Consider the following 22,407-nt stretch of genomic DNA (forward strand, 5'->3'; position numbering starts at 1 on the left):
AGCTATGATTATCCATAGTACACCTGTGAAACAAGATTAGATAGCATTACGAGTAAACCGTCGCACCCCGTTTGGCTGCCTTAATTGCGTCCATTCTATAGTTTAAGAGTTAATCTTGAATGGGTTTAGAAAGAGTACCACATGGTTTACTGAAAATTTTTTTTATTAAAATTACTGAGAGAAGTTCCTTAAGGAGCTCCGAAAACGCTTTATATACAATTAGCGCATCGTAATACAAACACAGCTATGAGAATCGTGGGGAATGAATCAAACCATAGAAATGTTTACCATTAACAAGAACATTTCATTCATTCTGAACTATAGTCAAAGTAAACTGCATCACATTGTCATTCATGTTTTGAAATTTGCACGTTGTTGTTAGGAAGTCTCCCCTAAAACAGCCCCGTGAGCATTTGCTTAGCCGCACTAAGTTTTCTGACCCTTTGAATATTGTCTGTGCCACGTTTGCACAAGCTTCCTATCTGACCCAACTCGCTTGACTGGAGAAAATCTGCATTGGTCTTTCGCAGCTGACAAATGAGCTGCAGAAAGAAAACATTTTGATCCTTAAGTTGATTATTAAATCTTTCTCTAAGCCGCTGAAAAACGTTTGATTACCGTGAGAGACGTTTACTGCATGTTCAATTGAGTCTCGTCACAATGAGTCCTTACCTATTGAACCCTATATGAGCAAGAAAATCGATACCAGGCCCCGATTGTTCGAAGGGTGGAGGATGAGTGACGCCATCCACTTGAAAAAATCTCTATACGAAGGATATCGTAGTACGTTTTGTTAACATTTACCTGGTGGATAGTGATTTAGCTGTTAGACAGCTTTATCTGTTCTATGGACAACTTGGCCCAGATGGATGAGGTGAGACCACTATTCCGAGCACTTTACCGTCGACTATCAAAACGACATATCTTCAGTCGTCGATTATTAAAAAGGGCCCCAACCCCCCCTCCCCCCTTCCTCCATATTGAAACCATCTTTGAGTAAGAAGGGTATGCTACTTGACAAAACTCAACCGTTGTATCTAAAGTTTGTTTCTTACCGCTAAGAACTCCTCAAAATCAATAGCACCGGATCCATCTTTATCAATGTTACTGAAATACTGTTCCCGTACGGCAGGCTCAGACTTATCCCCTAGGTCATCGAGGACCTGCGTTCTAATGAAAGATACCAGTACTGAATTAGTGTTTACTGTGGGGTTGACTCGAAAAGTGGTTTTTCTTTGCTGTCCAATAAAGTGGTCAGGAATAATTTCTAGGCCCTAAGGGTGGCGGAGGAGGGCGGGGAGGGGGCGTAAGGGTAAGCGAAGAATTTTGGTTGTCTCTTCTTATGAAGATTTGTGGTTAGTACTCGCGGTCAGGGACACTTGAACTCAAAGGGGTACTTAATTATAGGTGAAAATACAGTAGAATCCCGCTGATTCGAACAAGATCCGATTTCCCTTGAAATTGAACCCATTTTTCAGTCATTTACTAACAGCTAACCCGAACTCAGTTAACTCGATTGTACAAGAACAGGAGCCCATAATGGGCTCTAGACAAGAATGGTATAAACGTGATTCTTTATTTTAATAATTAAAGTCATTAACAGGATAATTGAAATTCAACACCAATCCTAATGACTCGATCTCCTGCTGAGTCCAACCATTTTCCTCTCCATTAGGAGTTGGAGTTGGCGTGGTTTTAAATTGTATATCATAATAACCTTGTTTTACGATGCAGGCCTACCGATGTGCGATGAAAAATTTATAAATTATTCTGTCTTGGTTTGCATGATTTTAGGGGTTTACGTAAGGGGGCTGTATTCAGTAAAAAGGAACTTAGGGACTTAAGACCCACGCAAACAATTATAAAGTAAGTTCATGTTACGTACGACACATTAAATAGTCTGGATACTTACAATTCTCTAAAATCAATTATTCCATCTTGGTTTAAATCAAACGTCTGAAATTGTAATCGTAAGTCCGATATGTCGGATTCTTTAAATTCTGGAAATTCTTCTATCAACGATCTGAAATCTTTTTCACCCATTTCTGAAAACAAGTAGATGCAAAGGGCTAAGATGAAACAAAAGTGCTCGGTGTCAATACGAGTCGAATTCTCCTGGAGCCAATTCGATCATGAAACAAAATACACCATACCTAGAAATTTTTTTCTGTTCACAGCTGATAATCTTCGTTCCATGAGAAGTTTTCCCCAGTACTGCTCTTGAATTGATTGAAATTCCGTATTTTTTAGTTCGTTTTCGCCGTGTGATTTCCTTGTTCCTGGAAGAATCAGAAAAAGTAAAAATTCCATTTTTTGGAATATGTTGATTTATTATCATTAACAAAGTTTGATACTTTCTTCTCCATGTGGAGTGAGTTGTGGGAAATACCCAATGAAAGCTATCATGGACTCTGAATTACATGTAGAAATCGAGAGGCAGTTGCTAGTTAAAAGAAAACACCTTTTTTGTAGAAAGAGTAAAAGTTAACCCTATGAAATGACGATTCTTCATTCGCTGAACCCATTACACTAATGTACTGTTCGAAGCAAAAAATGATTGGCGATCGCTTTTTTTTTAAGTACATAAATACTTTACCGCAATTGATATTCTTTCCTTTGCAACTTGGAACGTAACTTGCCGACATTCACGTCTAAACCGATCTATAGAACTCACCTGTTCTATTAAAATACGTGATTGGCTCATAAACGACGGGGCTTCTCGTGATGGGATAACTAGGAGCGCAACCCATGCTCATTTTAGGGCGATAACCATATAAAACTCACATCTTCGTTGAGTAAATACATTTCTCACCAAAACTCGCGCGACCGAAACAATCATCTGACGTCATAATTGGTTATCTGTCAGTCATGAAGGGGGTAAGTTTCTAAAGAAACTGGGGTGATGCGTCGGTGGGAGAGTATAACGTGGTAATTTAGTGTCATCAACTGAGTTAAAAACGTAAACTGGCCACCGTAAAGAGTTTAACGGCTGACGTTTCGAGCGTTAGCCCCTTGTCAATTGCTCTGACGAAGGGCTAACGCTCGAAACGTCAGCCTTACAGCTGTCAATCATGCCGCGCGCATGAATCTTAGGGTCTGAGAAACGACCCAAAAATATTAGTCAATCTAGGAACTGCTTTCACAAATGTTTATCTACAAATACTTCCTTGTATTCGCTTTTTATTTCTCTTTAAGAGATTGACACGCCTCCCATTAAAAACAGGAAAGTTATTTGAATTGGTAATGTGTTAGGACTGCGCGCGCTGGATATTGCTATAAACCTACAGAGGCTACAAACGTGGCTAACCAGCTATAGATTTCGCACCCATTTCGACCTCTCTTCTTTAATAACTCAAGTACTATGATAAAATAACAAGGAAATAAGGTTATCCAATATTCCCTTTCAACGTCTCCGTAGTTAAGATAAACGACATTTGAGTGATTTATACCAACAGCATACTACAAAATGCTCTTTCAGTTTATCTATTGTGTGGAATTGTCTGGGAGATTTTTAGTAGTGGTTTTTGCATAGTCTTAACAACAACTTAGATCACAAAAGTACTGACGTTTCTTTTGGATCTTTATCCTCATATTTGAACTTCTTTTATAAAATAAATTTCATGCCTGAGTCGTTTGACTTCGATCAAAAAACTAGCGCAGAGAGAATCCTCACTCTTATCTCCTCTCCACTCTTTGGAAAGTTTTAGATGATAAACTACGTTAGAGAACAGCAACTCTACAAGAGTAATCTCCTTTGTAGTGTCTCTCTTCAGTTTGCAGTTTGAATTTCCTTTTTGGCAAGCTGCCTGTTCTTGTTTGGTATTTCTTTCTGTTTGTCGTATCAATCCCAGCCTTCTCTGTCTTTAATAAATTCATCAATTTTAGAGAAATATTTAAGCTTCACCACCTCCTTCCTTGCTGTCTCTAGGTCTCCTAAAAATAACAAGATGCACGAGATAAAGTTGAAGGCAAACAGACATTTCTATAAGCACCTAAACAAAGCCTATAAACATAAATATGAATACGAGTTTTCTGATCTTTTCTTTAAGTAACACCCCTTTAGTATTTGTCAAAAGTGAGGGAAAAAGAGAAGATCCAAGTCATCTGTGAGAATTTGAAACTAAGCCCTCTAATTTTGTGGTCAGATTCTTTACTTACTGAGTTAATTTTTTGTCCTTTGGACAGTTTTTGCATACAGATTCCTCCATGCAGACCTAACCTTGTTTTATCATCATGATGAAGGAAGTCTTAATTGATAGACCGAAATTAATGCCAAGCATTTGTTTTCTTTGAGGCCCACAGTCAGCTACATCCAGTTATGTCTGCCACAAAAGAGTAGAACCGTATCTGATTGGCCGAGGAATTTGTTATGTGTCCACTAAGTACTATAAAATCCTTTATGGTGCTTAACTGTTCAGTAATTCAGCAGACAAAATTGACAAAAATCAAATGAAAAAACGTTTTCTACTGATGAATTCTTGATAACAATACTGAGTCTGTCTAATTTGCAGAGATAAATAATTTAAAATCCCCCCAAAACCTTTATTTACCTCTCTCAAAAGCCTTTGAAACCTTTTTAACAGACTTTTCCAGGTCGCCTAAAAATGAAAAATTAAGTTCGTAAATAACTGTACCATATGATGGCTGGGACAAGTGCCTCTTTTGGAGATAAACTGAAGAAGTATCATGGACTTACATTATTCCATTTTTCTCAAAAGTCCTTACCATTATTTTCTTTTTTGATTTCCTTCAACTTTTTCTCACTTGATGAAATTTCTTCATATTTGTCCATTACTAGAGCCAAGAATTTTGTGTCAGTAGAACTGGCTTCATCTTCTGTTATAGGTATTCCATTTAAATTTAACTAGAACAAGAAATTTGAATTTAAATTAAGTAATTTTCTTTGATTCTATACAGAACCATATTCAAAGAGCTAAAGTTATTGGAAATGTATAACAGACAATGAAGTGAATTGATACCTATATCTTGAGGGGGAGGGGGAGGAGGCAGAAGGGTTAAGGTATTGTATGTTGAAAAGTGAACTCAACCCTTTACACCCTAACATCAGCATACATAATTATTCTCCATACTGTTCTCTGTACATTTCCTTAGGTGCTGACAAGGAGAATCTGGATAACAATCAAGAGCTGCTTTAGTCCGTGATCATTTTCTTTTATTCTCATGATTTCAATGTGTAATTCAGGGGTGATACTGTAAGGAGAAATTAGATGTTAGTCACTCTTAGGGTCAAAGGGTTGATACATCACATGAACGTACCAGATAAAGCCCTCTAGTAAGTGGCTTTAGAAGAGTTTGGTAAGCTTCATTTACCAAAGATGATTGTTCCTCAGATAAGCTTTGCTCTTTCTGTGATGAAATCAAAGTAAATTGATATAATTATAAATTATACATTGATTTCAATTAGAAACTAAAAATTTTGTCAAACGTTTTTTTATCAGCTTTGTTTGTCAAAGTCATTGAAAATACCTTGGATAGATCACTAAATTTATCAGGGTGTAGTTTCCATTGTAATTCTTTATAACGTTGGGTCAGCTGCCTGGTATCAATGTCAAATGATGTGGGACTGTATCAACAGAAATAATTATAACTTGTTAGTAATTCAAGTACAAGCCCAGGATCACACATTATATTATATTGAGTAGACTTACAATAACACAAAACTGAGATATTCATTTTTATATCTCCTGTATCTCTCTATCCTCTCTGAAAGTTGTGAAAGGGAAGTTTTAACCACTTCCCTATAAATGCCTGCTTGACAACATATGATATTCTGGGTCTGTTGTGGTATTCACCAATTCATACCAAGACAATCATCATCAAGGTACTGTATCAAGTTTTAAGTAAGACAGCTAAGAGCCCAGATGCATCATGCTAAGTTTTGTTCACTTTCAGCTGTTAAAAAAGAAAAAATTTCAAGATTTTTGGTGGAGCCACACAAATTCTGTCAGCCCACAGCATCCCAGTCCTAGGGAAAATTTGTTTTATTCTCACCTTTGACCTTTTACACCTTCACTATCTAAAATGTGATTGGCTGAAAGGAAAAATGACAGGTGAATTAACAGCTGACATTTCATTACCTCCCCATTAGCTCAAAATAAGTCACCTTCCTCGGTGGCATTTGAATGATATTGCAAGAGGGGCAGAAGAACTCTACCCCTGATCTTATCTCACTGTTGCACTTCCAGCAACGTCTACTTCCTGTTTGACTTTTGTTTTTGACGCTGCTAGCATAGTTGTTGAATTGTACCAAAAGAAGCCATGATTTTCTTCTTGCAACATTAGAATTCGAGGAAGCAGTTGGTATTAAAACAGCAAACGATGAAATAAATCTTCCGCTAAACATGCTGCTCCCTAAATTCTCAGCAAACCTTATTGGACGACGCAGTAAGCAATGGATCGGAAGAGGATGGAGACAGACACAACTTCAATGCACTTCATATGATGGTTTCTTACATCACATCCACGCATAACATACCTACACGGCCTGGTTCCAAAGGTCAACAAAGATGGCGACGAAGATGTCTCGAAAACTGTTCTCTTCTCTTATCTCTTCAAAAAGTTCTTTTTACGGCCTTTTACCGAGGTCGAGAATTGATAAATGTATACCACTGAGAAGACATGTGGCCAGTCTTGCTCGACTTCCCGAAACACATGAAATGTTGAGAAAAACTTGTCGAGATTTTGCAGACAACGAACTTATACCCATTGCCGGTAATCTGGATAAAGATCATAGATACCCTATAGAACAGGTAGAGTTATTTGAAAATGTCTATTTTTTTTCTTAAATTTATAAAGGAAACTCAATTTTAATTTTAAACATTTACTCTCAATGGTGTACGATGCAAACTGTAGTTTGGCATTGCACCATACGTCATGGAAATGAAATTTAAATTTTTTCCTTTGAAGAACTCGTTAAGTAAAGACCGTAAAGGTACGAGGCTACTATTTGAAGAATTCATGCGAAAATCTGTCTCTTGCCACTATAATTTGAACTTTGCTTTGGATGAAAATGCACATTTTCTCAATGGTTTTAACTCATGAGATGGTTGCGTAACAGATTGCGTAAGTTAAATATACTTACTAGTGGTCAATTATGTAAATTGTATATAAGAAGAGGTATGTAGCAGGGACATGTCTCACCAAACTGTTGCCACATTAGTACCATATTTTAATTTTTTGTATTCAGTCAGTCAATTGGAAACTCTGCATAGTATCATTCCTCCCCCCCCACACTCCTTCTCCCCTCCCCCTCCCCCACCCCCTCCCACTTTCCTTACTCCTATCCCCTCCTCTCTCCTGCCCAACTTTAAATAAGATATGAAACCATGGCTCTAAAAATAATAGTGCAATAAGATTTGTCCACTTACCATTAAATCTCTCTTTCATAGGTCAAACAGATTGGGGAACTTGGTCTTCTCTCAATGGAAGTTCCTGAATCATTAGGAGGGTCAGGACTGGATTATCTGGCATATTCTATAGCAATGGAGGAGATCAGTCGTGGCTGTGCATCCACAGGGGTTATCATGAGTGTGAATAATGTATGTATGATACGTAATGTGTAAAACAAGGTATTTTTGGGCCAGTTATATCATCCATAGGTTATATAATTATGCAAAGAGTGCAATTTACTCTGGATTGAGAGATGGGGTTTTAATCAACTTGGCAATGTTTATAATTTTTTTTGTTGGATAAAATTGATGAGAACTACCATATTGACACCACAACCTTGGAAATTACTAGTAACAGTCACATCACAACTAGAATAACTGACAATGTGTTAACAGTTTTGTTAAGTAATAATTCTTGTTTCATCTGGTGAATTGTATCACAGTATTTTAATGAGAGCTAAAGGGAAATCAATTGTGGTTTGTTATTTTTCAGTCCCTTTATCTTGGTCCTATTCTCAAATATGGGACAGAGGAACAAAAGAAGAAGTGGCTTACACCTTTCTGCTCTGGAGAAAGAGTTGGCTGTTTTGCTCTCAGTGAACCAGGTATTTATTTTAAGAATTAATGGATGTGTGAAATAACTGTAATGTTACTTTAATCAAAATGTTTCACACTCTCAGAAAACTCTCTTTATTGTTATATTCCATGGGAAGCAACAACTGGTTAGAACAGCAAGATAGGCACTCACCATGGTATAGTATTTATTTGTGAGTGGTAAGTAATAGTTTGTGATCACATGATTGTTCGGGTGGGTGTGGTTAATATGAGAGGAACTGTAGACCACTTGAGTGGAAGTCATCATCACTTACTTGACTCTGATGATGAATTCTGCTCAGGTTGTTGAATGTCAGTCACCACTACAAACAACAGTCCTTTTCAGGACTACACTCACCTGGATGACCAGACTACAGTATCACATGTTACCCCTGGGTTCAAACCATTAACTCTTTGGAATTTGTTGGACTCAGATAACTAAGTTTTGTCTTGATTGCATTTTCAGACAATGGTAGTGATGCTGGTGCTGCTAAGACCACTGCCTACTTAGAAGGAGATCATTGGGTTTTAAATGGAACAAAGGCCTGGATCACTAATGGTTATGAATCTGAAGCAGCAGTAGTGTTTGCCACAACAGATAGATCAAAGAAACACAAGGGAATCAGTGCGTTCATTGTACCCAAACCTACTGAGGGGCTGAGCCTTGGAAAAAAAGAGGACAAGTTGGGAATAAGAGCCTCTTCTACTTGTTTACTTATTTTTGAAAACTGCCTCATTCCAAAGGAAAATCTTCTTGGAGAACTTGGAGCAGGATTCAAGATAGCAATGGTTAGAATGTTCTTCTAATTCAAGGATTTGATTTTCATTTGCTTATATAATATTTAATGTAAAAGATACAATATTTTCTTTGTAATGGAAAATTCAACTAACTCTTGATCCAAAAGTATGTGCCCTTATTGTTCAGTTATCTTGAAATATTTAAAGACAGACCAAAGGCAGTAAAATGTTTGCCAAACCTTTTTCTATGACTAGCTCTTATTTGGCAATCTCAGAATGTACTCCCACCCATTCCTTTACCTTTAACCCCTAAGAGTGACTGGCTTCGAACTTCTCCGTGCAGTATCACCCTTATGTTAAATGTATATGTCCTGAGATTAATGGAAATAACCACCAATTTAAGAAGCTCATGGTTGTCAAACAAATTCTCCATGTCATCACCACAGGAAATATAGAGAAATCAGTGATAATATGAATACTTATAGAAGGGTGTTATGGGGGTTAAAACAGTTTTCTGCACAGAAAGTGTTATATATATTATATATATATATATATATATATATATATATATATATATATATATATAAGTCAATACACATTTTAGACATGTATGTGTTCAATTTTAGGCCACACTTGATGCAGGTCGTATTGGTATTGCAGGGCAAGCATTAGGAATAGCCCAGGTAATAATACTGCACATGTATATCACTTACCTAGCACGCATAGTTTTTGTTTTCATGATAGGTAATAGAGTAACTAATTAAGTGAAGATGCTGACGACTCAATCAGAGTTTTAAGCTTGGAATTTGCTGTCTGTATAGTATAGCATGAAAAGTTTATAACATTAAGTAACATAAGGTAATTAAAGCAATATTATTGTCTTGGCACTGATCAAAGAACTTATCTGGTTTTTTAGGCTGCATTAGAATGTGCAATTGACTATGCTCAAAAAAGGAGTGCCTTTGGACAGCCAATTGCAAGTTTACAGGGAATTCAGGTAATTACTGGTATTTTAAGGAAAACAGATCATCTTGATAGCCACACTAAAACTTGAGTATCAATAGAGGTAGTTATAATATTTAAATAGACAGAATTACATTAGTAGATCTCTGTAACACAAATTTCCTGTCTTTTTTTTTTATTACTGTATTCTCTAGATGAAGCTAGCTGATATGGAGGTAAAGTTAGACAGTGCTAGACTTCTGACTTGGAAAGCAGCAATGCTAAAAGATGCAGGAGAAAACTTCACTAAGGTATGCTTGATAAACATATCAAGATGGATCAATTTTTAAATCGTTTTTTGGTAAAAACAAAGATTCAAGCCTTGGACCCTTATGGTCTGATGCTGATAAGGATAAACACAATGGTTCAACCTTGAAATAACTGTAATCTTGAAAATTGTTTCTCAGGAGGCAGCAATGGCAAAACTTGCAGCATCTGAAGCTGCTACTTACATTTCTCATCAGGTATTTTTTATTTTTTCCATACACTTTTCAATAACCTTTAAATAATCAATAACTCAACTTGAAGTATTAGCTCACATTGATTTTTATTCATAGCTTCAATCACACTGGGTTTTGTTGTATTGTCATACAAAACAAAAAGCAAAACCACTTGTTGTTCATATTTTGGTTGACTCCATAGACCCTTTCAGTACAGAATGCATTAAATTCTCAGCATAAGGTTAATCCCCATAAAAGTTTTGTAATGAACATCATCACAATTAAGTCTTTTGTCAATCTTATATACCCTTAGTGATGGTTTCCTTAAATAACAGCCTAACTTTTCTGCACTATGCTTATTTTTTGGTGTGTTTTCATTGGGGAGGTATTTGAAATGTCAACAAGTGCAGTTTACGTTGGAAAAAAAAAATCTCCAATTGTATAGTACACATAATTCTGGATGGTTGCAACCTGAAGCAAAGATGATCATTTGATGTTTTTGTCTCCAGAGCATTCAAGTCCTTGGCGGTATGGGTTATGTTACTGATATGCCTGCTGAGAGGCATTATCGCGATGCAAGAATCACAGAGATTTATGAAGGAACAAGTGAAGTGCAAAGAATTGTCATTGCTGCAAGACTTTTAAAAGAATATGAGCAATGATAAAGTAAAATAGAATATTAAATAGAGATTTGATGGTTGATAACAATAGTATTCTGGCAGTTAACATCAATGAACTGGAATAGACCAAGGATTTTCAGAAACATTATTAGCCCATTCAATCTGGTGATGGTGCTGATGAGTTGTGCAAGTCTTTGTTTGATAAGCACTGCAATAATCATTGGCCAGCAATCAGAACTGTACATAACACTTCTCAAACTTCACAAAATGTTTCCCAAAGTAAGTATTTTTACTGTACTTTACTTGTACTTTTCAGAATTTTAATTTTTTCATTCTTTTCTATTCTTGACTCTGGTAAACAAGGCTCATGAAAGTGATGGAGTAGCATCTGATAACATGGAGGGCAGTAATTTATCTATAAAACAAAACGAAGTTGAGATAGTTTTATGTACAAAACCTACACTTTTAGACATGTGCTTCACAATTCTGTGTTGATATAATGAAAAATACAACTATTGAACAGTTGGGTGTAAAAAATTAAATACATTTTTAATTAAATTAATTGTTAATGATTCTTTCCTTTGGTGGGGTACAAGGAGGTGACCTTAGTTTTGTTCTGTGTGAGAGGGGATGCCTTGTGGTAAAAACTCTTGTGCAGCTTCCCTGGCAGATTTCCAGTAATGAAGTTTGATCTGCACTTGTATTGTCAATGGTGGTGGAGAAGTTGATTCTTCCTCACCTTCCACAATTTCCTCCTGTTTATCTTTTTCTTTTGTTTTTTTATCATCTTTGCTTGACCTTCCTTGGCCGCCTTTTGCTTTTCCTGGAGTACCTGCACGTTGGTTCCCTTTCAATGGCTTATCAGTAGAATCTAAAGAGAAAAATAAACTCACTTTCTCACAAGTCTTATTTATAACAAAACCAGAGGCTACATGGCCCATGTACTGTTAATGATTGTGTGCAGCATAATGTGATAGAGTAATGCTACTCTCCTACTCTGCCCCAGGCTGGATGTTAGTTCATCACCGCTAGCCTCTTAGTACTTGTCACATTTTTTGGATAGAGAAGTTTTACCCATGTACACTCCTGAGTGCAGAGAGGCAATATGAAGGTGAAGTGTCTTGCCCAGGAACACAACAAAGGGACCATGTCAGGGCTCTACCTAGAGTTCTTAATCTGGACTCATGCACACTAACCTCTAGGCCACTACATATCACTGAAAACCACCACACACCAAGTTTTAACTAACCTTTGCTCTGCCTCTTCTTGTCACTAACATCAGACTTGGAACCAGATCCTGCATCTTTTCTATCACTATCTCCGGTCTCCTCTCCCCCTTCACATACACTCTCTGTTTCCACTTCCAGTTCTCCTTCCAGTAAAGAATTCAGTGGAACTTGACAAGATCCCAGTATGTAGTGAGTTCTTGGAAGCTCGAATAACTCCATATCTTCCTGTTTATTTTTCTTGCCTTTTCCATCCTTGGCCTGGAAATTTAAATTAAAAATTTACATTGTGTTGTTTGGAAGATTTAATTCAGGCACTCGTCCCATAAACATTCACATTTGCGTTAATCCTTTAAGTCCCACTAGTGACCCAGAGAGAATTTCTCCTTACACTATCAGTACAATATCAATCAGACAAGTTATGAGAATAAAGAAAAATTTCAATCAGGGGATTATTGGTAGATCCAATTCCAAATTCTTCAAACTAACACCATATGAATTGTAAAGCAGGCAGTAAGGAGAATTACTTGAGATCTTAGGAGTTAAAAGGTTAAAAAAGAGGCTTTGAATTCCCATTGAAAGTCAGCTTTTCAGGTTCACACATCAGAACATAACCAATATTCCAGTGGAGGATAATCAAACTAAATATGGAAAGCACACACAACCTTGAAGAAAAAACTTCTTTCCTTAGTTATGAAATTTTTTCTGAGGAATAGTTGATTCAATTACAAACCTTCTCTTTTGGTTTTGCTGACTCTTTTCTCTTCTCCTTGCTGGGAACTTTCTGCATTTTACTTCCTGGTCGACCTGGGTAGAGAGAAGAGAAAATATTTAATCAACTATTATCCAAAATACTCATACATTGCAATAATTCATTACTAAATAAATAAGTTTGTTTAATACTGATGGGTTTGAGTGATAAATCTTCCTAACAACAACTTGATTTTGAAGTTATATATATGCCACTCACAAAAAACAGCAGATTAGAGTACATTGCCATGAAAACCTCACACCAGCATCCAGAGCACTGTCTCAACAGGCTTCCTTTTTTTAAATTGAGTTGTAATAATTTGCATTTTGCCTCTTAGCTGAAAATAGCATTGGAAATCAAGAGAGATTGAGAAGTGCAAATTTTTTCACGGTAGTAGCACCACAAAGAAGTGTGTTATCTTACTTTTAGCTGAAGCTGGTAGCTTGGTTTCTTCACTCTGTGCTGTTGCATTAGGGTCCTCCACAACATACATGTGTTTGGTTTTAACAACAGTGAAAGTTATTCCATCTTTAATGAAGTCTCTCAATTGGACCAACAAACGAGTGTGGAACTTCTTGCTGTAGTCAAGTTCTATACAGTCCTCATTCCATGGTAAACTTCTTGTTGCTACTGATTGGAACAAACCTGTAAGGAATAATATATTATTGATAATGAATTAATGCAAAGAAAAACATCATTAGAATGCCTGTAAATTGCATTAAGATTCAGCATTTCTGCCCATTGCTCCATATATCAACCATGGGATGATTCTCTGGCATAGAACTGCTTCTAACTTCTGACACCCAAGTGAATTAATTTTGAGAGATTAATATTTAGGGAGCAGTAATAGGTTAGGTTGCAAAGGATCATCAGTTATGTTGCCTATTTTTGTGTAAAATAAATTCCCATGCAAGATCAATAACCTAATCTTACCATCAGAGGCAAAAGAACTGGGTACCCTCACTGAGGAAAAAAACAGTACTGAACAGCCACAAATGTTACATTAGATAGAGAAAAATCAATATTGTACTGAGGGTGGGGAGAGAGAGAGGCAATTAATAATACAGCCAAGTAAGGAGAAAAGACTTGTCAATGTTGGCAAGTCATTCACTCATAGACCATTAGAGCTATGATCCAAATTAAAAACATTCCAGTTTAACTATAATTATCAACAAACTAACTTACCAGAGTTTTCATTAGGTTCATTTTCTTCAACTGTGCCTTCTTCCTGGACTTCGCTCTGTGCATCATCTGCAGTGATGGAGATGGTTGGTACTGACAGGGCAGGTGATTCACACAACCCAGTTGTGGGTGCACTTTTAAGGAAGTGGAATTCTACATGATATTTGTGTTCAGTCTTGGGGTAGTCTGTATTTATTTCAGGATCCTGTAGAACAAAAGTCATTTGAAATGTAATGGTAGTAGCACTGGTTACACAATAGCTGTTCCTAACTGATAGAGTGTCCTGCACTACACCCCCATTTTATAACAAATTAATACCAGCATGTCAACTTAGAAAAGATGCTCAATATCACAAATTTTTGTGGTCACCCTCTAGTTGATAACCTTGTCTGTTTTTGTAACATTTTCCAAGATAACAAATTCAAACCACAAGGTGAAGTTTTATGATAATGGGGGTTAAAGGATTAAAAATGTATTTTGATCTGGAGGAAGTAAAATCATTGGGTGATAAGTGAGCTGGCCTTGAAGTTGAGAGGGTCTGAGTTCAAACCCTAAACTTTTCAGTATAGAGCAATCTTATTCAATACACCCTCTCCAACCAGTAGTAATAGCAGTCAGTTTAAACTGACCTCAATCTCTGGAGGTATTTTAACACCTTTAATGTTCTTAATGGACACCAGTATCTGAGCATCATCAACTGGAACATCTGAAAAAGATCAATGAGTATTCTTAAGATTTACCTAGTGCCATATGCTTGATGTTACTTTACTTTTAATACTATCACTTATGGTAATACTTCTAAAATTTAATGATCAATACCTTTCAAATGGAGAGAAACAGAGGCCTACCTTTCAGTTTTGAGAGCCCCTTAAAAAAATGCTTTTCATCAGCTGATATTCTGATATCATCCAGAATTGTCAGTTGACGAATGGAGTCAATTGTGTAACCACGGTAACCTGGTACAAGCTGCAAAAATTAATGCAAGACACTTAGTTTAGGAAACAATTGAAAATCAAATGACACTATCATCTGCTAAGCAGCTGTGCAAGTTCAACCCAGAGAACTGTGTCTTCCTGATAACTTGAAGCTTGTCTCTCCTAAGGACCCTTCTGATTTAAAATCAAAATGCCTCTTACGTGCCAATGTTAACAAATTGATGGCAAAATTTTATAAAAATATACCTAGCAATGAAATACACCAATTTTTTTCTCAAAATGCTGTTCTACAAGAGTCATACCCAGGGAAGGTAGAATAGCAAATATTTGAAAACTTACTGCTAAAGGATTTCCTTGAAGAACAAGGTTCTTCAGTTTTGGTAGCGTTTTGAGCACATTGATGGTGTTGTATAAATCTGCAAGATTATTGAAGCTTAAATCCAGAGATAAGAGTTGTGGCCTAAATAGGAAATCAAGGAAAAAAAAAGTTTTAATAATCTTTTAAAAGCAGTTTGTCTGTAGTTTTCATCTGATGACCACATAGACTAAATATGAATTAAGTAACTTTCAAAATTCCTAGAGTCATGTACAAAAATTCTTTTTTTAAATATATATTGATGTGTTCCCCCTGGGTGAAAAAAAGGCACTTGTCAGGGTCAGGTTTCCTAACCAAGAACCACAATGATCCAGCTGGAGAATGAACATGTACCTTATTCCTAAGTTCAGTAAACTAATAATTAGGACAGGTGTGGACAAGGTTGTGATTTACTTGTTTTTAAAGTGAGAATGGCTTCAAGCGAGAGCATGAAGCCAGTATTAGTTTGCAAAGAGATTGATAACCATTGGGTAAAGAGTTTGTCCAGCATCTAATATAGTTAGATGTGAAAATGTTGTGATAAGTACCATGAATTTGCTTTCATACGTCCTGTGATAGAAGAAATCAGATTGTAGCTGATTCCCAGATGGATAAGGGGTGGGGGGGATACACACAAAGGACTGATGTCTGAGATTTGATTGGCTGCAAGTTCCAACTCCTGGAAATAGAAAACAGTGAATAGTTTGAATTTTAGGCTCTCGATTTCAATTTATTAAGTAAAAATTACACCGTTAGGACATCCTCAACTTCCACAGACCTTTAGCTTTCATGATGTTCTTTATTTTTTCATCAATTTTAAACAGAGGAGATAAAGTAGAATTGTAAAAAATATAAATATTTTTTGGTTTCTTCTATTTAACCATATTTCTTAATCATTATGAGGTGAATATAAGGAACATACCTCTAATCCCTTTGGAAGTCTCTTTGAATCAATATTCCTGATTAAATTTGCACTCAAGGTAAGTTGTTTTAGATTTCTCAGTTGAAGAAGACCATCATCAATTTCAGTGACCTGATTAAATAGACACAATATGACTTATGAATGGAAATTGACCAACAATGATTTTTGGCTTAAAAACACTACTAAAATATTACTAGTAATCAAATGAAATTTGCTCTAAAAAACCCATAAATTAGATATCATTTGTTACAACAATCAACAATACATGAAATTCCATTAAAAATTCATGTGATACTTATTTCACTTTTTTTAGTAAGACAGAACACATACATTGTCTATTACTACAGAGCTGATCTTAGCAATAGCTTTGATCATTCAATAACAGTATATTATCAGTAGAAAACAGGCAGTACTTATACTGGATATTCAAAAAATTGTTTTAATTTAATTTTCATTATCAAGTTGACAAGTATTGGTAAATTAAACGACAAGACATGATGTAACCACCTTTTTATCAACAATTCTAAGGGACTTAAAGAATTTCAGAATAAAAGCTTCTGTAAGTTTATCTGGTGTCTTGACAGCAATTTCACGCAAACTCTCAGCTTCACTGCTCCATGTACAATCCACACCATAAGGACTCTTTACAGCCAGCTCTTGAAGACTTTCAACTGTCTCCAACTGAGCACTGTTTTCTATCAAGGAACAGGAAAAAAAAGAAATAATTGCAAGATACAGGACCTCTACTTTTTTTCTGAATGAATGAATGAATAAGTGAATTTTTTCATTTATATGCATATAAATTAATTAAGGAATGAATGTCAGTATTTATTTCCTGTAGAACAGGGTGATTTAGTATTATCAAATGAGTTGATAATATATATTAACCACTGTAAAGAGTTTAAAAGTTGATGTTTCAAGCATTAGCCCTTTGTCAGAGCGATTGAATTGCTAATGCTCAAAGCCTCCGCTTTTGAAATCTTTACGGTGGCCAATTTGCATTATCAACTGGGTTGATAACACTAAATTACCCTGTGTAACATCTCCCACTGACGCAGCTCCACAGTTTCTCTAAAAACTTGCCCCCTTCATTTATTGCATGTGCCTACTATAAAGCAGTGATGAAATCTCCGAATGGGGACAGTTCATCATACATAGAAAAAAACAAAATCTAACTATTTTAGTTTATAGTGAAACTGGCTGGAATTGTTAAAAATGTACTGAAGTTGTTTCTGCAATTACGATTTTGACGTACGCGTTACAGTGCCTTACATTGATGCAATTAATGAAAATGTAGCTTGAAAGAAAAAGTATTTTGGAGGTATATGTATTAAAAAGAGGAAAGGGATTTCAGAAGTTCACGTTTAAGAGAGAGTCAAGAAAACCAACAGTTTGGTACGTACATGTACATAATTATGTAGACAGTTGATCTATTTTAGCAGCCATGTATAAAGAATATCCTTCTGTTCAAAAGAAGTACATGAACTATATGAATTATGCTGGCAATGGTAAAGATTTGGGACAAGGGAACTTTCCAGTAGAAAAATTGTTGATTTCTCGGCCCCAAATTTCCCTACCAAGTTTGCAAAATCTCTTACACGTACTTACTTCGTAGCTAGTTACCTGCTAAAATGGCTGGTACTGTTGCAGATGATCTTGTGCCCTTCAGTATACCAGTGCTCTTCAAACTTATATTACTGCTAACATTAGGCGCTCTCTTATATCAAAATGAAACAAATAGTTTAGTCTCAGATCATATCTTCACGCAAACGTTTCTCTACAAAATGTGCAATCTATTAATTTAGAAACAGAGTGTCATGTTATTTTTAAGCCTAATACAATTTCAAATTTCTGCTCACCCAACTTCCATAGCCACAAGGAAATTCTCGGATGCATAAAGTGTTGAGCTGCGAGTGAAACGCAGCAGTAACGTTAAAGGAGGGAAAGCTTTCGGTCATGTTAGTGTTATAACTATTTTTAAATTCTGTCCGCCATTTTGGTTGCCATCTAAACACTCAAGAACGAGGCGGTTGTTTCCAAGCGAGGGAAAACGAGGAGGTCTGGAATCCAATATGGCGGAAAGGACGTGCGATCGGTGATCTCAAGGATAGTGTAATGGCGGAGAAAAAGGAGGATTTTCTACGAATATCTGGGGATAGTGATTTCCAGGGTCGCAGTAATTCCATATTTGGATGCCTAGACAAGCTTGAACCAGAACAAAAAGCTGATGATATTGAAATCGAGCGTAAACCACATGGCGCTCGTCTGCCGAGTCGGCCAAGACGTGTGCCAGATCATATTTTGCACCCTGAGAAATGGACCAAATACAGTCTGGAGGAAGATGGGAGTGATAAGATTCCTGGAATGTCTGGTGATGCACTAAATAGACACGCTGCTCTCTCTTTTATGGATGAGATCCGCAATAGGAAAGAAAATGCTCCAAAAGAAAATTCAGAGTCCGATGTGGAGATGACTGAAAAACATGTGTTCTCGAAATCAGCCATTAAGCATAAAATGGAGGTCGATGAGACACCTCCCCGCTCACAGATTGTGGAGGGTGTGAACGTTATGGCGGAATATGTAGTTGGACGATCTCGGGCCAAAGTTCCCAAAACACAGCTGTCTTCAGCTGAGAACCCACTTCGGTCTCCCGAGGATTCGGTCGAACTTGATCACTTGCAAGACCAGGAAGCTTCCGACGATTCCACAGAGAAGACAGAAAATGTATCTGATTCTGCAACAGTAGAAAAACAAGAAGGATCATTTTTGAAAAGAAAGGTCAAGGTTCGCAGGGGATTGCGCGAACGGAAATCAACAGAAGATGATGAATGATTCGTTCATCCAGTCATGTCATATTTACCTTCTCTTTGAAAAAGGAAAATACCATGTAATATAGTCATTGGTTCGGTATATCCATTGGATTAAAGGATCTTGGGTTATTTATAAGATGACATGTCCAGCGAAAAGAATGAAACTTTTGTCTTTGTTTAACCATTGGTTTGCAATCAATTTCAACCACAATTTATTTCCTGGAATCCTCATATATATCACCTAATCAAGGTGTTAGGTACATTGTAATGTGGTAAAATAAACAACCCTTTTACACAGTCAGAAGGTCAGGAAAACCACAGAAATTGCAAATGACAAAATAAAAGAATTTCAGTATAACCCAATTCTCAGTCATATATCTATGTGAATTTTCAAAACATAATCTGTGAAAGCGAGAGTTTACTGAAAATAAATCCATCTAGCTCAACAAGTTACATTAAATTCAGTGGCCCTTGATAAGCAGTCAGCTGAGGGGCTAAATATATTTGACAAAGCAAGGAAAAAAAAGAGGCTAATTTTAGGTTTGTTGAAAGAAACTTCTTCCAGAGGAATTTACAATTAAATGTGATCTAATCACTGCAGTCTTCTTCCTGAAAGAATGTTTAAACCATTTTACGTTTACTTGAACGATCATAAAATTTAGGTGATTCGGCAAGACCAGTTGACTGCTGGACTTGTGGCATTTCACGGGAATAGAATCGCCTCTCAATTACTTTATCAAAGAAAGCATTCAGCTTTCTGGCATTGAGAGATCCAGATTTAAGTTGTCTTATATCAGTAGAGTTCAGATTTATCATGTCAGCTCCAATTTCCTCTGCAAGATTCAATCCCCTGGATGAGGTAAGAATTCTTGCAGTTCCTGCCTGATCTAGTTTAGTACCCACAATTATGACAGGAATTTGGTTTCCAGCAAACTGCTCTGAGTCATAACCTTCTCCTATGTCAATTGAGAACTCAAACCAACTGTCTCTGTTTGAAGGCTGTTTTTGTGGCTGCTTAGCGCTAAAGGAGCCATTCCCTTCTTTCCCAGACCCTAACACTTCTGCTAACCAACGCCTTAGATTTGTGAATGACTTCTTGTTGGTCAAATCATGAACAAGGATCAATCCATTGACGCCATTATAAAATATCGACCGGCTGTTTTCATGGTTTGCAGAGCCTCCAACATCCCAGAACTCCAAGAAAAAACTTTTCGTTGCTGGCGTTCCTTCTTTGTAGTCATACAATTTTACCTCTGCAGTACATCCTATTGTCCATCCTGGAGTTGAAAGACATTCATCGTGACATATATGATGAACCAAAGACGTTTTTCCGACTCCGGAATCACCAACTACTAAAATCTTAACCTTTTCCAAAGCAGCCATTTTGACACGTCTCTTAGCGTAGAGTCTGGGGACTAGTCACCAGTATTTCTTTTCCTTATCCAACGTTTAGAACGTGGAACGCCGTGTAAATCTCGAATCAATTTTATTGTATTTGGGGTACTTGTTTTCTCTTCGTCACTATGTCTGTGCAGACCCTTCTTAAAGCCCAGGGGCTTCGCCAACTGATGCTTCAAAACACAAAATGTATGCGGCTTTTGGATGCGTCCTGGCATCTCCCATCAGAAAATCGTAATCCAAAGGACGAATTTTTAGCTCATCGGATCCCAGGGGCTAAGTTTTTTGACATAGACGAATGTGTCGACAAGTCATCACCTTATGAGCACACGTTACCGAAAACCGAAGATTTCTCAAATTACGTTCGAAGTCTAGGAATTAACAACGATAGCCATGTTGTTGTTTATGATCACAGTAAAGTTGGGTTATTCTCGGCTCCTCGAGTTTGGTGGATGTTCCGTGCATTTGGGCACGATCGGGTATCGATTTTGGATGGTGGATTTTTAAAGTGGAAGGCCGAGTCTGATTACCCTATTTCATCAGGTCCAGAGGATGTAGTCGAAATTGAAGGTGAATTCGTTTGTAGGTAACTCGTATGTAAATTCTCCTTTCTTCTCCTGGAAGTGTACTCTCGTTAATAAGCTGCACAGGTATCATCCGCTCTAAAAAACTTGGGAAACTATACTTATGAATAAATTCGCTTTCCTTTCAGCAGATGGTGGACCATTCAAAGCTACCTTAAATCCAGGCATGTTCTGTGACTTTGATTTTGTGAAAGCCAATTTTTCAGACCCACACATACAAGTAGCCGATGCACGATCTCCTGGCAGGTTCCTTGGAACTGAAACAGAGCCACGCCCAAACTTTCCATCTGGTCATATTCCACATTCAAAAAGTCTCCATTATGCCAAATTCTTAGAACCCGAAACAAAGCTAATGAAAGATCCAGAGGAGTTGAAAAAAGTATTTGATGAAGCAGGAATTGATCTTCAAAACCCACTTGTTACAACCTGTGGGTCAGGAATCACAGCTTGCATCATAGCTTTAGGAGCACATCTATGTGGAAAGAGGGACACTATGGTGTATGATGGGTCATGGGTGGAGTGGGGACAGCGAGCTTCTCCAGATATGATAGAAAAGAATTAATTGCACACCCTTAAGGCAGACCTGATAACAAAAAGTGTACCTTAAAAAAGTAAATTTGAAGGGGAGAGGGGCGAGGTTAGCTTTGCCAATAAGGGTAGAACATTTCTCAGTACCAGCTGAAGGGCAAAGTGAGGTGGGGACAAGGTTGTTAAATTGTTAGCTGATAGAAAATCTGCCAACATGACTAATAATATATTAAGTACATGAGAAAAATAGCTTGTACAATGCAATACATCATTCTCATCCAAACAAGAGAGAACTTTGTTGTGTTTCTTTATTTCTCTCTGCTCATAAATTCATTTTAAACCAAATGAATATTTTCTAGTTTACATGATCTCTTATGCATGTATGTTCTATACAGTACAAAGTGACCATATTCTTTACACTGCATGATAATGAAATTCAAATAGTTGTCTGTAACAGCCTTGTCCAATGTTAATGAAATAATCAACAACTATCACATAGGAAGCCAAGGAACTCCTTAATCAAAGACAATAATGGTGTTGTAGACAGTTATGCAGTATCTTACATAACACACACTATAGCGAGGTTCTTAGTATTTCCAATACAAAATTATCCTTTTGCTTATATATTCCTTATCTTTTTCTAGTACAATTAATTTAAAGATGATGAAATAAGGAACTGTCCAAAAGGCTATAATTCTGTTCTTAAGATGAGTATTAAAATACATATACATACATAAAATACATACATTTTCTCATCACCCTATTCCCACCAATGGCATAGCTCCACTTTCTGCATATAAACCCACACACAACCTACAATTCCTCCAATCGCTCTGACAAAGGGCTAACGCTTGAAACGTCAGCTTTTTTACCCCTTACAGTGGCTAATTTACGTTTTCAACTCAGTTGTTAA

The 22,407-nt window shown here is 36.8% G+C and overlaps 7 protein-coding genes across 8 annotated transcripts; 3 read left to right on the forward strand and 4 right to left on the reverse strand.

Moving 5' to 3' along the window:
- Positions 1-253: 253 nt before the first annotated feature.
- Positions 254-2,756, reverse strand: LOC131782607 (uncharacterized). Its single transcript, XM_059099361.2, has 5 exons — positions 2,675-2,756; positions 2,154-2,279; positions 1,913-2,045; positions 1,056-1,170; positions 254-542 (listed from the first exon to the last, which is right to left on the reverse strand). The coding sequence occupies exons 1-5, from the start codon at positions 2,754-2,756 to the stop codon at positions 393-395; spliced, it is 606 nt and encodes a 201-aa protein (XP_058955344.2). The 3' UTR covers positions 254-392.
- A 572-nt stretch (positions 2,757-3,328) lies between these two features.
- LOC131782470 (iron-sulfur cluster co-chaperone protein HscB-like) lies at positions 3,329-6,534 on the reverse strand. Its single transcript, XM_059099201.2, has 6 exons — positions 6,099-6,534; positions 5,488-5,584; positions 5,278-5,367; positions 4,726-4,864; positions 4,551-4,598; positions 3,329-3,933 (listed from the first exon to the last, which is right to left on the reverse strand). The coding sequence occupies exons 1-6, from the start codon at positions 6,362-6,364 to the stop codon at positions 3,842-3,844; spliced, it is 732 nt and encodes a 243-aa protein (XP_058955184.2). The 5' UTR covers positions 6,365-6,534; the 3' UTR covers positions 3,329-3,841.
- Positions 6,494-11,361, forward strand: LOC131782469 (short-chain specific acyl-CoA dehydrogenase, mitochondrial-like). The gene is made up of 9 exons (XM_059099200.2): positions 6,494-6,770; positions 7,410-7,559; positions 7,903-8,014; positions 8,470-8,792; positions 9,368-9,424; positions 9,658-9,738; positions 9,899-9,994; positions 10,151-10,207; positions 10,693-11,361. The coding sequence occupies exons 1-9, from the start codon at positions 6,528-6,530 to the stop codon at positions 10,843-10,845; spliced, it is 1,272 nt and encodes a 423-aa protein (XP_058955183.2). The 5' UTR covers positions 6,494-6,527; the 3' UTR covers positions 10,846-11,361.
- Positions 11,362-11,378: 17 nt separating this feature from the next.
- LOC131782468 (leucine-rich repeat-containing protein 43) lies at positions 11,379-18,170 on the reverse strand. Its single transcript, XM_059099199.2, has 13 exons — positions 18,034-18,170; positions 17,798-17,891; positions 16,682-16,869; positions 16,175-16,285; positions 15,801-15,931; positions 15,237-15,357; positions 14,811-14,928; positions 14,592-14,668; positions 13,966-14,167; positions 13,204-13,425; positions 12,763-12,836; positions 12,053-12,290; positions 11,379-11,674 (listed from the first exon to the last, which is right to left on the reverse strand). Exons 1-13 carry the CDS (start codon positions 18,130-18,132, stop codon positions 11,409-11,411), a joined length of 1,941 nt encoding a protein of 646 aa, XP_058955182.2. The 5' UTR covers positions 18,133-18,170; the 3' UTR covers positions 11,379-11,408.
- Positions 18,171-18,240: 70 nt separating this feature from the next.
- LOC131782537 (uncharacterized) lies at positions 18,241-19,222 on the forward strand. The gene has a single exon (XM_059099279.2). It carries the CDS (start codon positions 18,290-18,292, stop codon positions 19,004-19,006), a length of 717 nt encoding a protein of 238 aa, XP_058955262.2. The 5' UTR covers positions 18,241-18,289; the 3' UTR covers positions 19,007-19,222.
- Positions 19,223-19,570: 348 nt separating this feature from the next.
- On the reverse strand, positions 19,571-20,373 carry LOC131782538 (rab-like protein 3). Its single transcript, XM_059099280.2, has one exon. It carries the CDS (start codon positions 20,365-20,367, stop codon positions 19,606-19,608), a length of 762 nt encoding a protein of 253 aa, XP_058955263.2. The 5' UTR covers positions 20,368-20,373; the 3' UTR covers positions 19,571-19,605.
- Positions 20,374-20,449: 76 nt separating this feature from the next.
- Positions 20,450-22,368, forward strand: LOC131782522 (3-mercaptopyruvate sulfurtransferase-like). 2 transcript variants are annotated; one of them, XM_059099258.2, is made up of 2 exons: positions 20,450-20,952; positions 21,095-22,368. In XM_059099258.2, exons 1-2 carry the CDS (start codon positions 20,508-20,510, stop codon positions 21,526-21,528), a joined length of 879 nt encoding a protein of 292 aa, XP_058955241.2. In that variant the 5' UTR covers positions 20,450-20,507; the 3' UTR covers positions 21,529-22,368. The 2 variants fall into 2 exon arrangements, with proteins under 2 accessions (XP_058955241.2, XP_058955242.2); XM_059099259.2 differs by having other exon boundaries at positions 21,098-22,368.
- The last annotated feature ends 39 nt before the right edge of the window (positions 22,369-22,407 follow it).

The sequence above is a fragment of the Pocillopora verrucosa genome, chromosome 2 (assembly GCF_036669915.1).
Source record: "Pocillopora verrucosa isolate sample1 chromosome 2, ASM3666991v2, whole genome shotgun sequence".
NCBI lineage: Eukaryota > Metazoa > Cnidaria > Anthozoa > Scleractinia > Pocilloporidae > Pocillopora > Pocillopora verrucosa.

Excerpts from the sequence above, each read along its gene's own strand:
- LOC131782607 (XM_059099361.2), bottom strand. The coding sequence starts at position 2,756 with ATGAGCATGGGTTGCGCTCCTAGTTATCCCATCACGAGAAGCCCCGTC. Across the intron at positions 2,280-2,674 it reads CACGTATTTTAATAGAACAG|GAACAAGGAAATCACACGGC; the intron begins GTGAGTTCTATA and ends TGATTCTTCCAG. Across the intron at positions 1,171-1,912 it reads ATAATTGATTTTAGAGAATT|AACGCAGGTCCTCGATGACC; the intron begins GTAAGTATCCAG and ends ATCTTTCATTAG.
- LOC131782470 (XM_059099201.2), bottom strand. The coding sequence starts at position 6,364 with ATGTTTAGCGGAAGATTTATTTCATCGTTTGCTGTTTTAATACCAACT. Across the intron at positions 5,368-5,487 it reads AATTTAGTGATCTATCCAAG|AAAGAGCAAAGCTTATCTGA; the intron begins GTATTTTCAATG and ends ATTTCATCACAG. Across the intron at positions 3,934-4,550 it reads TTCAAAGGCTTTTGAGAGAG|GAGACCTAGAGACAGCAAGG; the intron begins GTAAATAAAGGT and ends TGTTATTTTTAG.
- LOC131782469 (XM_059099200.2), top strand. The coding sequence starts at position 6,528 with ATGGCGACGAAGATGTCTCGAAAACTGTTCTCTTCTCTTATCTCTTCA. Across the intron at positions 7,560-7,902 it reads TTATCATGAGTGTGAATAAT|TCCCTTTATCTTGGTCCTAT; the intron begins GTATGTATGATA and ends GTTATTTTTCAG. Across the intron at positions 9,995-10,150 it reads CAGGAGAAAACTTCACTAAG|GAGGCAGCAATGGCAAAACT; the intron begins GTATGCTTGATA and ends ATTGTTTCTCAG.
- LOC131782468 (XM_059099199.2), bottom strand. The coding sequence starts at position 18,132 with ATGACCGAAAGCTTTCCCTCCTTTAACGTTACTGCTGCGTTTCACTCG. Across the intron at positions 14,929-15,236 it reads TTCAAGGAAATCCTTTAGCA|CTTGTACCAGGTTACCGTGG; the intron begins GTAAGTTTTCAA and ends TAATTTTTGCAG. Across the intron at positions 14,168-14,591 it reads AAATACCTCCAGAGATTGAG|GATCCTGAAATAAATACAGA; the intron begins GTCAGTTTAAAC and ends TTTGTTCTACAG.
- LOC131782537 (XM_059099279.2), top strand. The coding sequence starts at position 18,290 with ATGGCGGAGAAAAAGGAGGATTTTCTACGAATATCTGGGGATAGTGAT.
- LOC131782538 (XM_059099280.2), bottom strand. The coding sequence starts at position 20,367 with ATGGCTGCTTTGGAAAAGGTTAAGATTTTAGTAGTTGGTGATTCCGGA.
- LOC131782522 (XM_059099258.2), top strand. The coding sequence starts at position 20,508 with ATGTCTGTGCAGACCCTTCTTAAAGCCCAGGGGCTTCGCCAACTGATG. Across the intron at positions 20,953-21,094 it reads GGATGTAGTCGAAATTGAAG|CAGATGGTGGACCATTCAAA; the intron begins GTGAATTCGTTT and ends CTTTCCTTTCAG.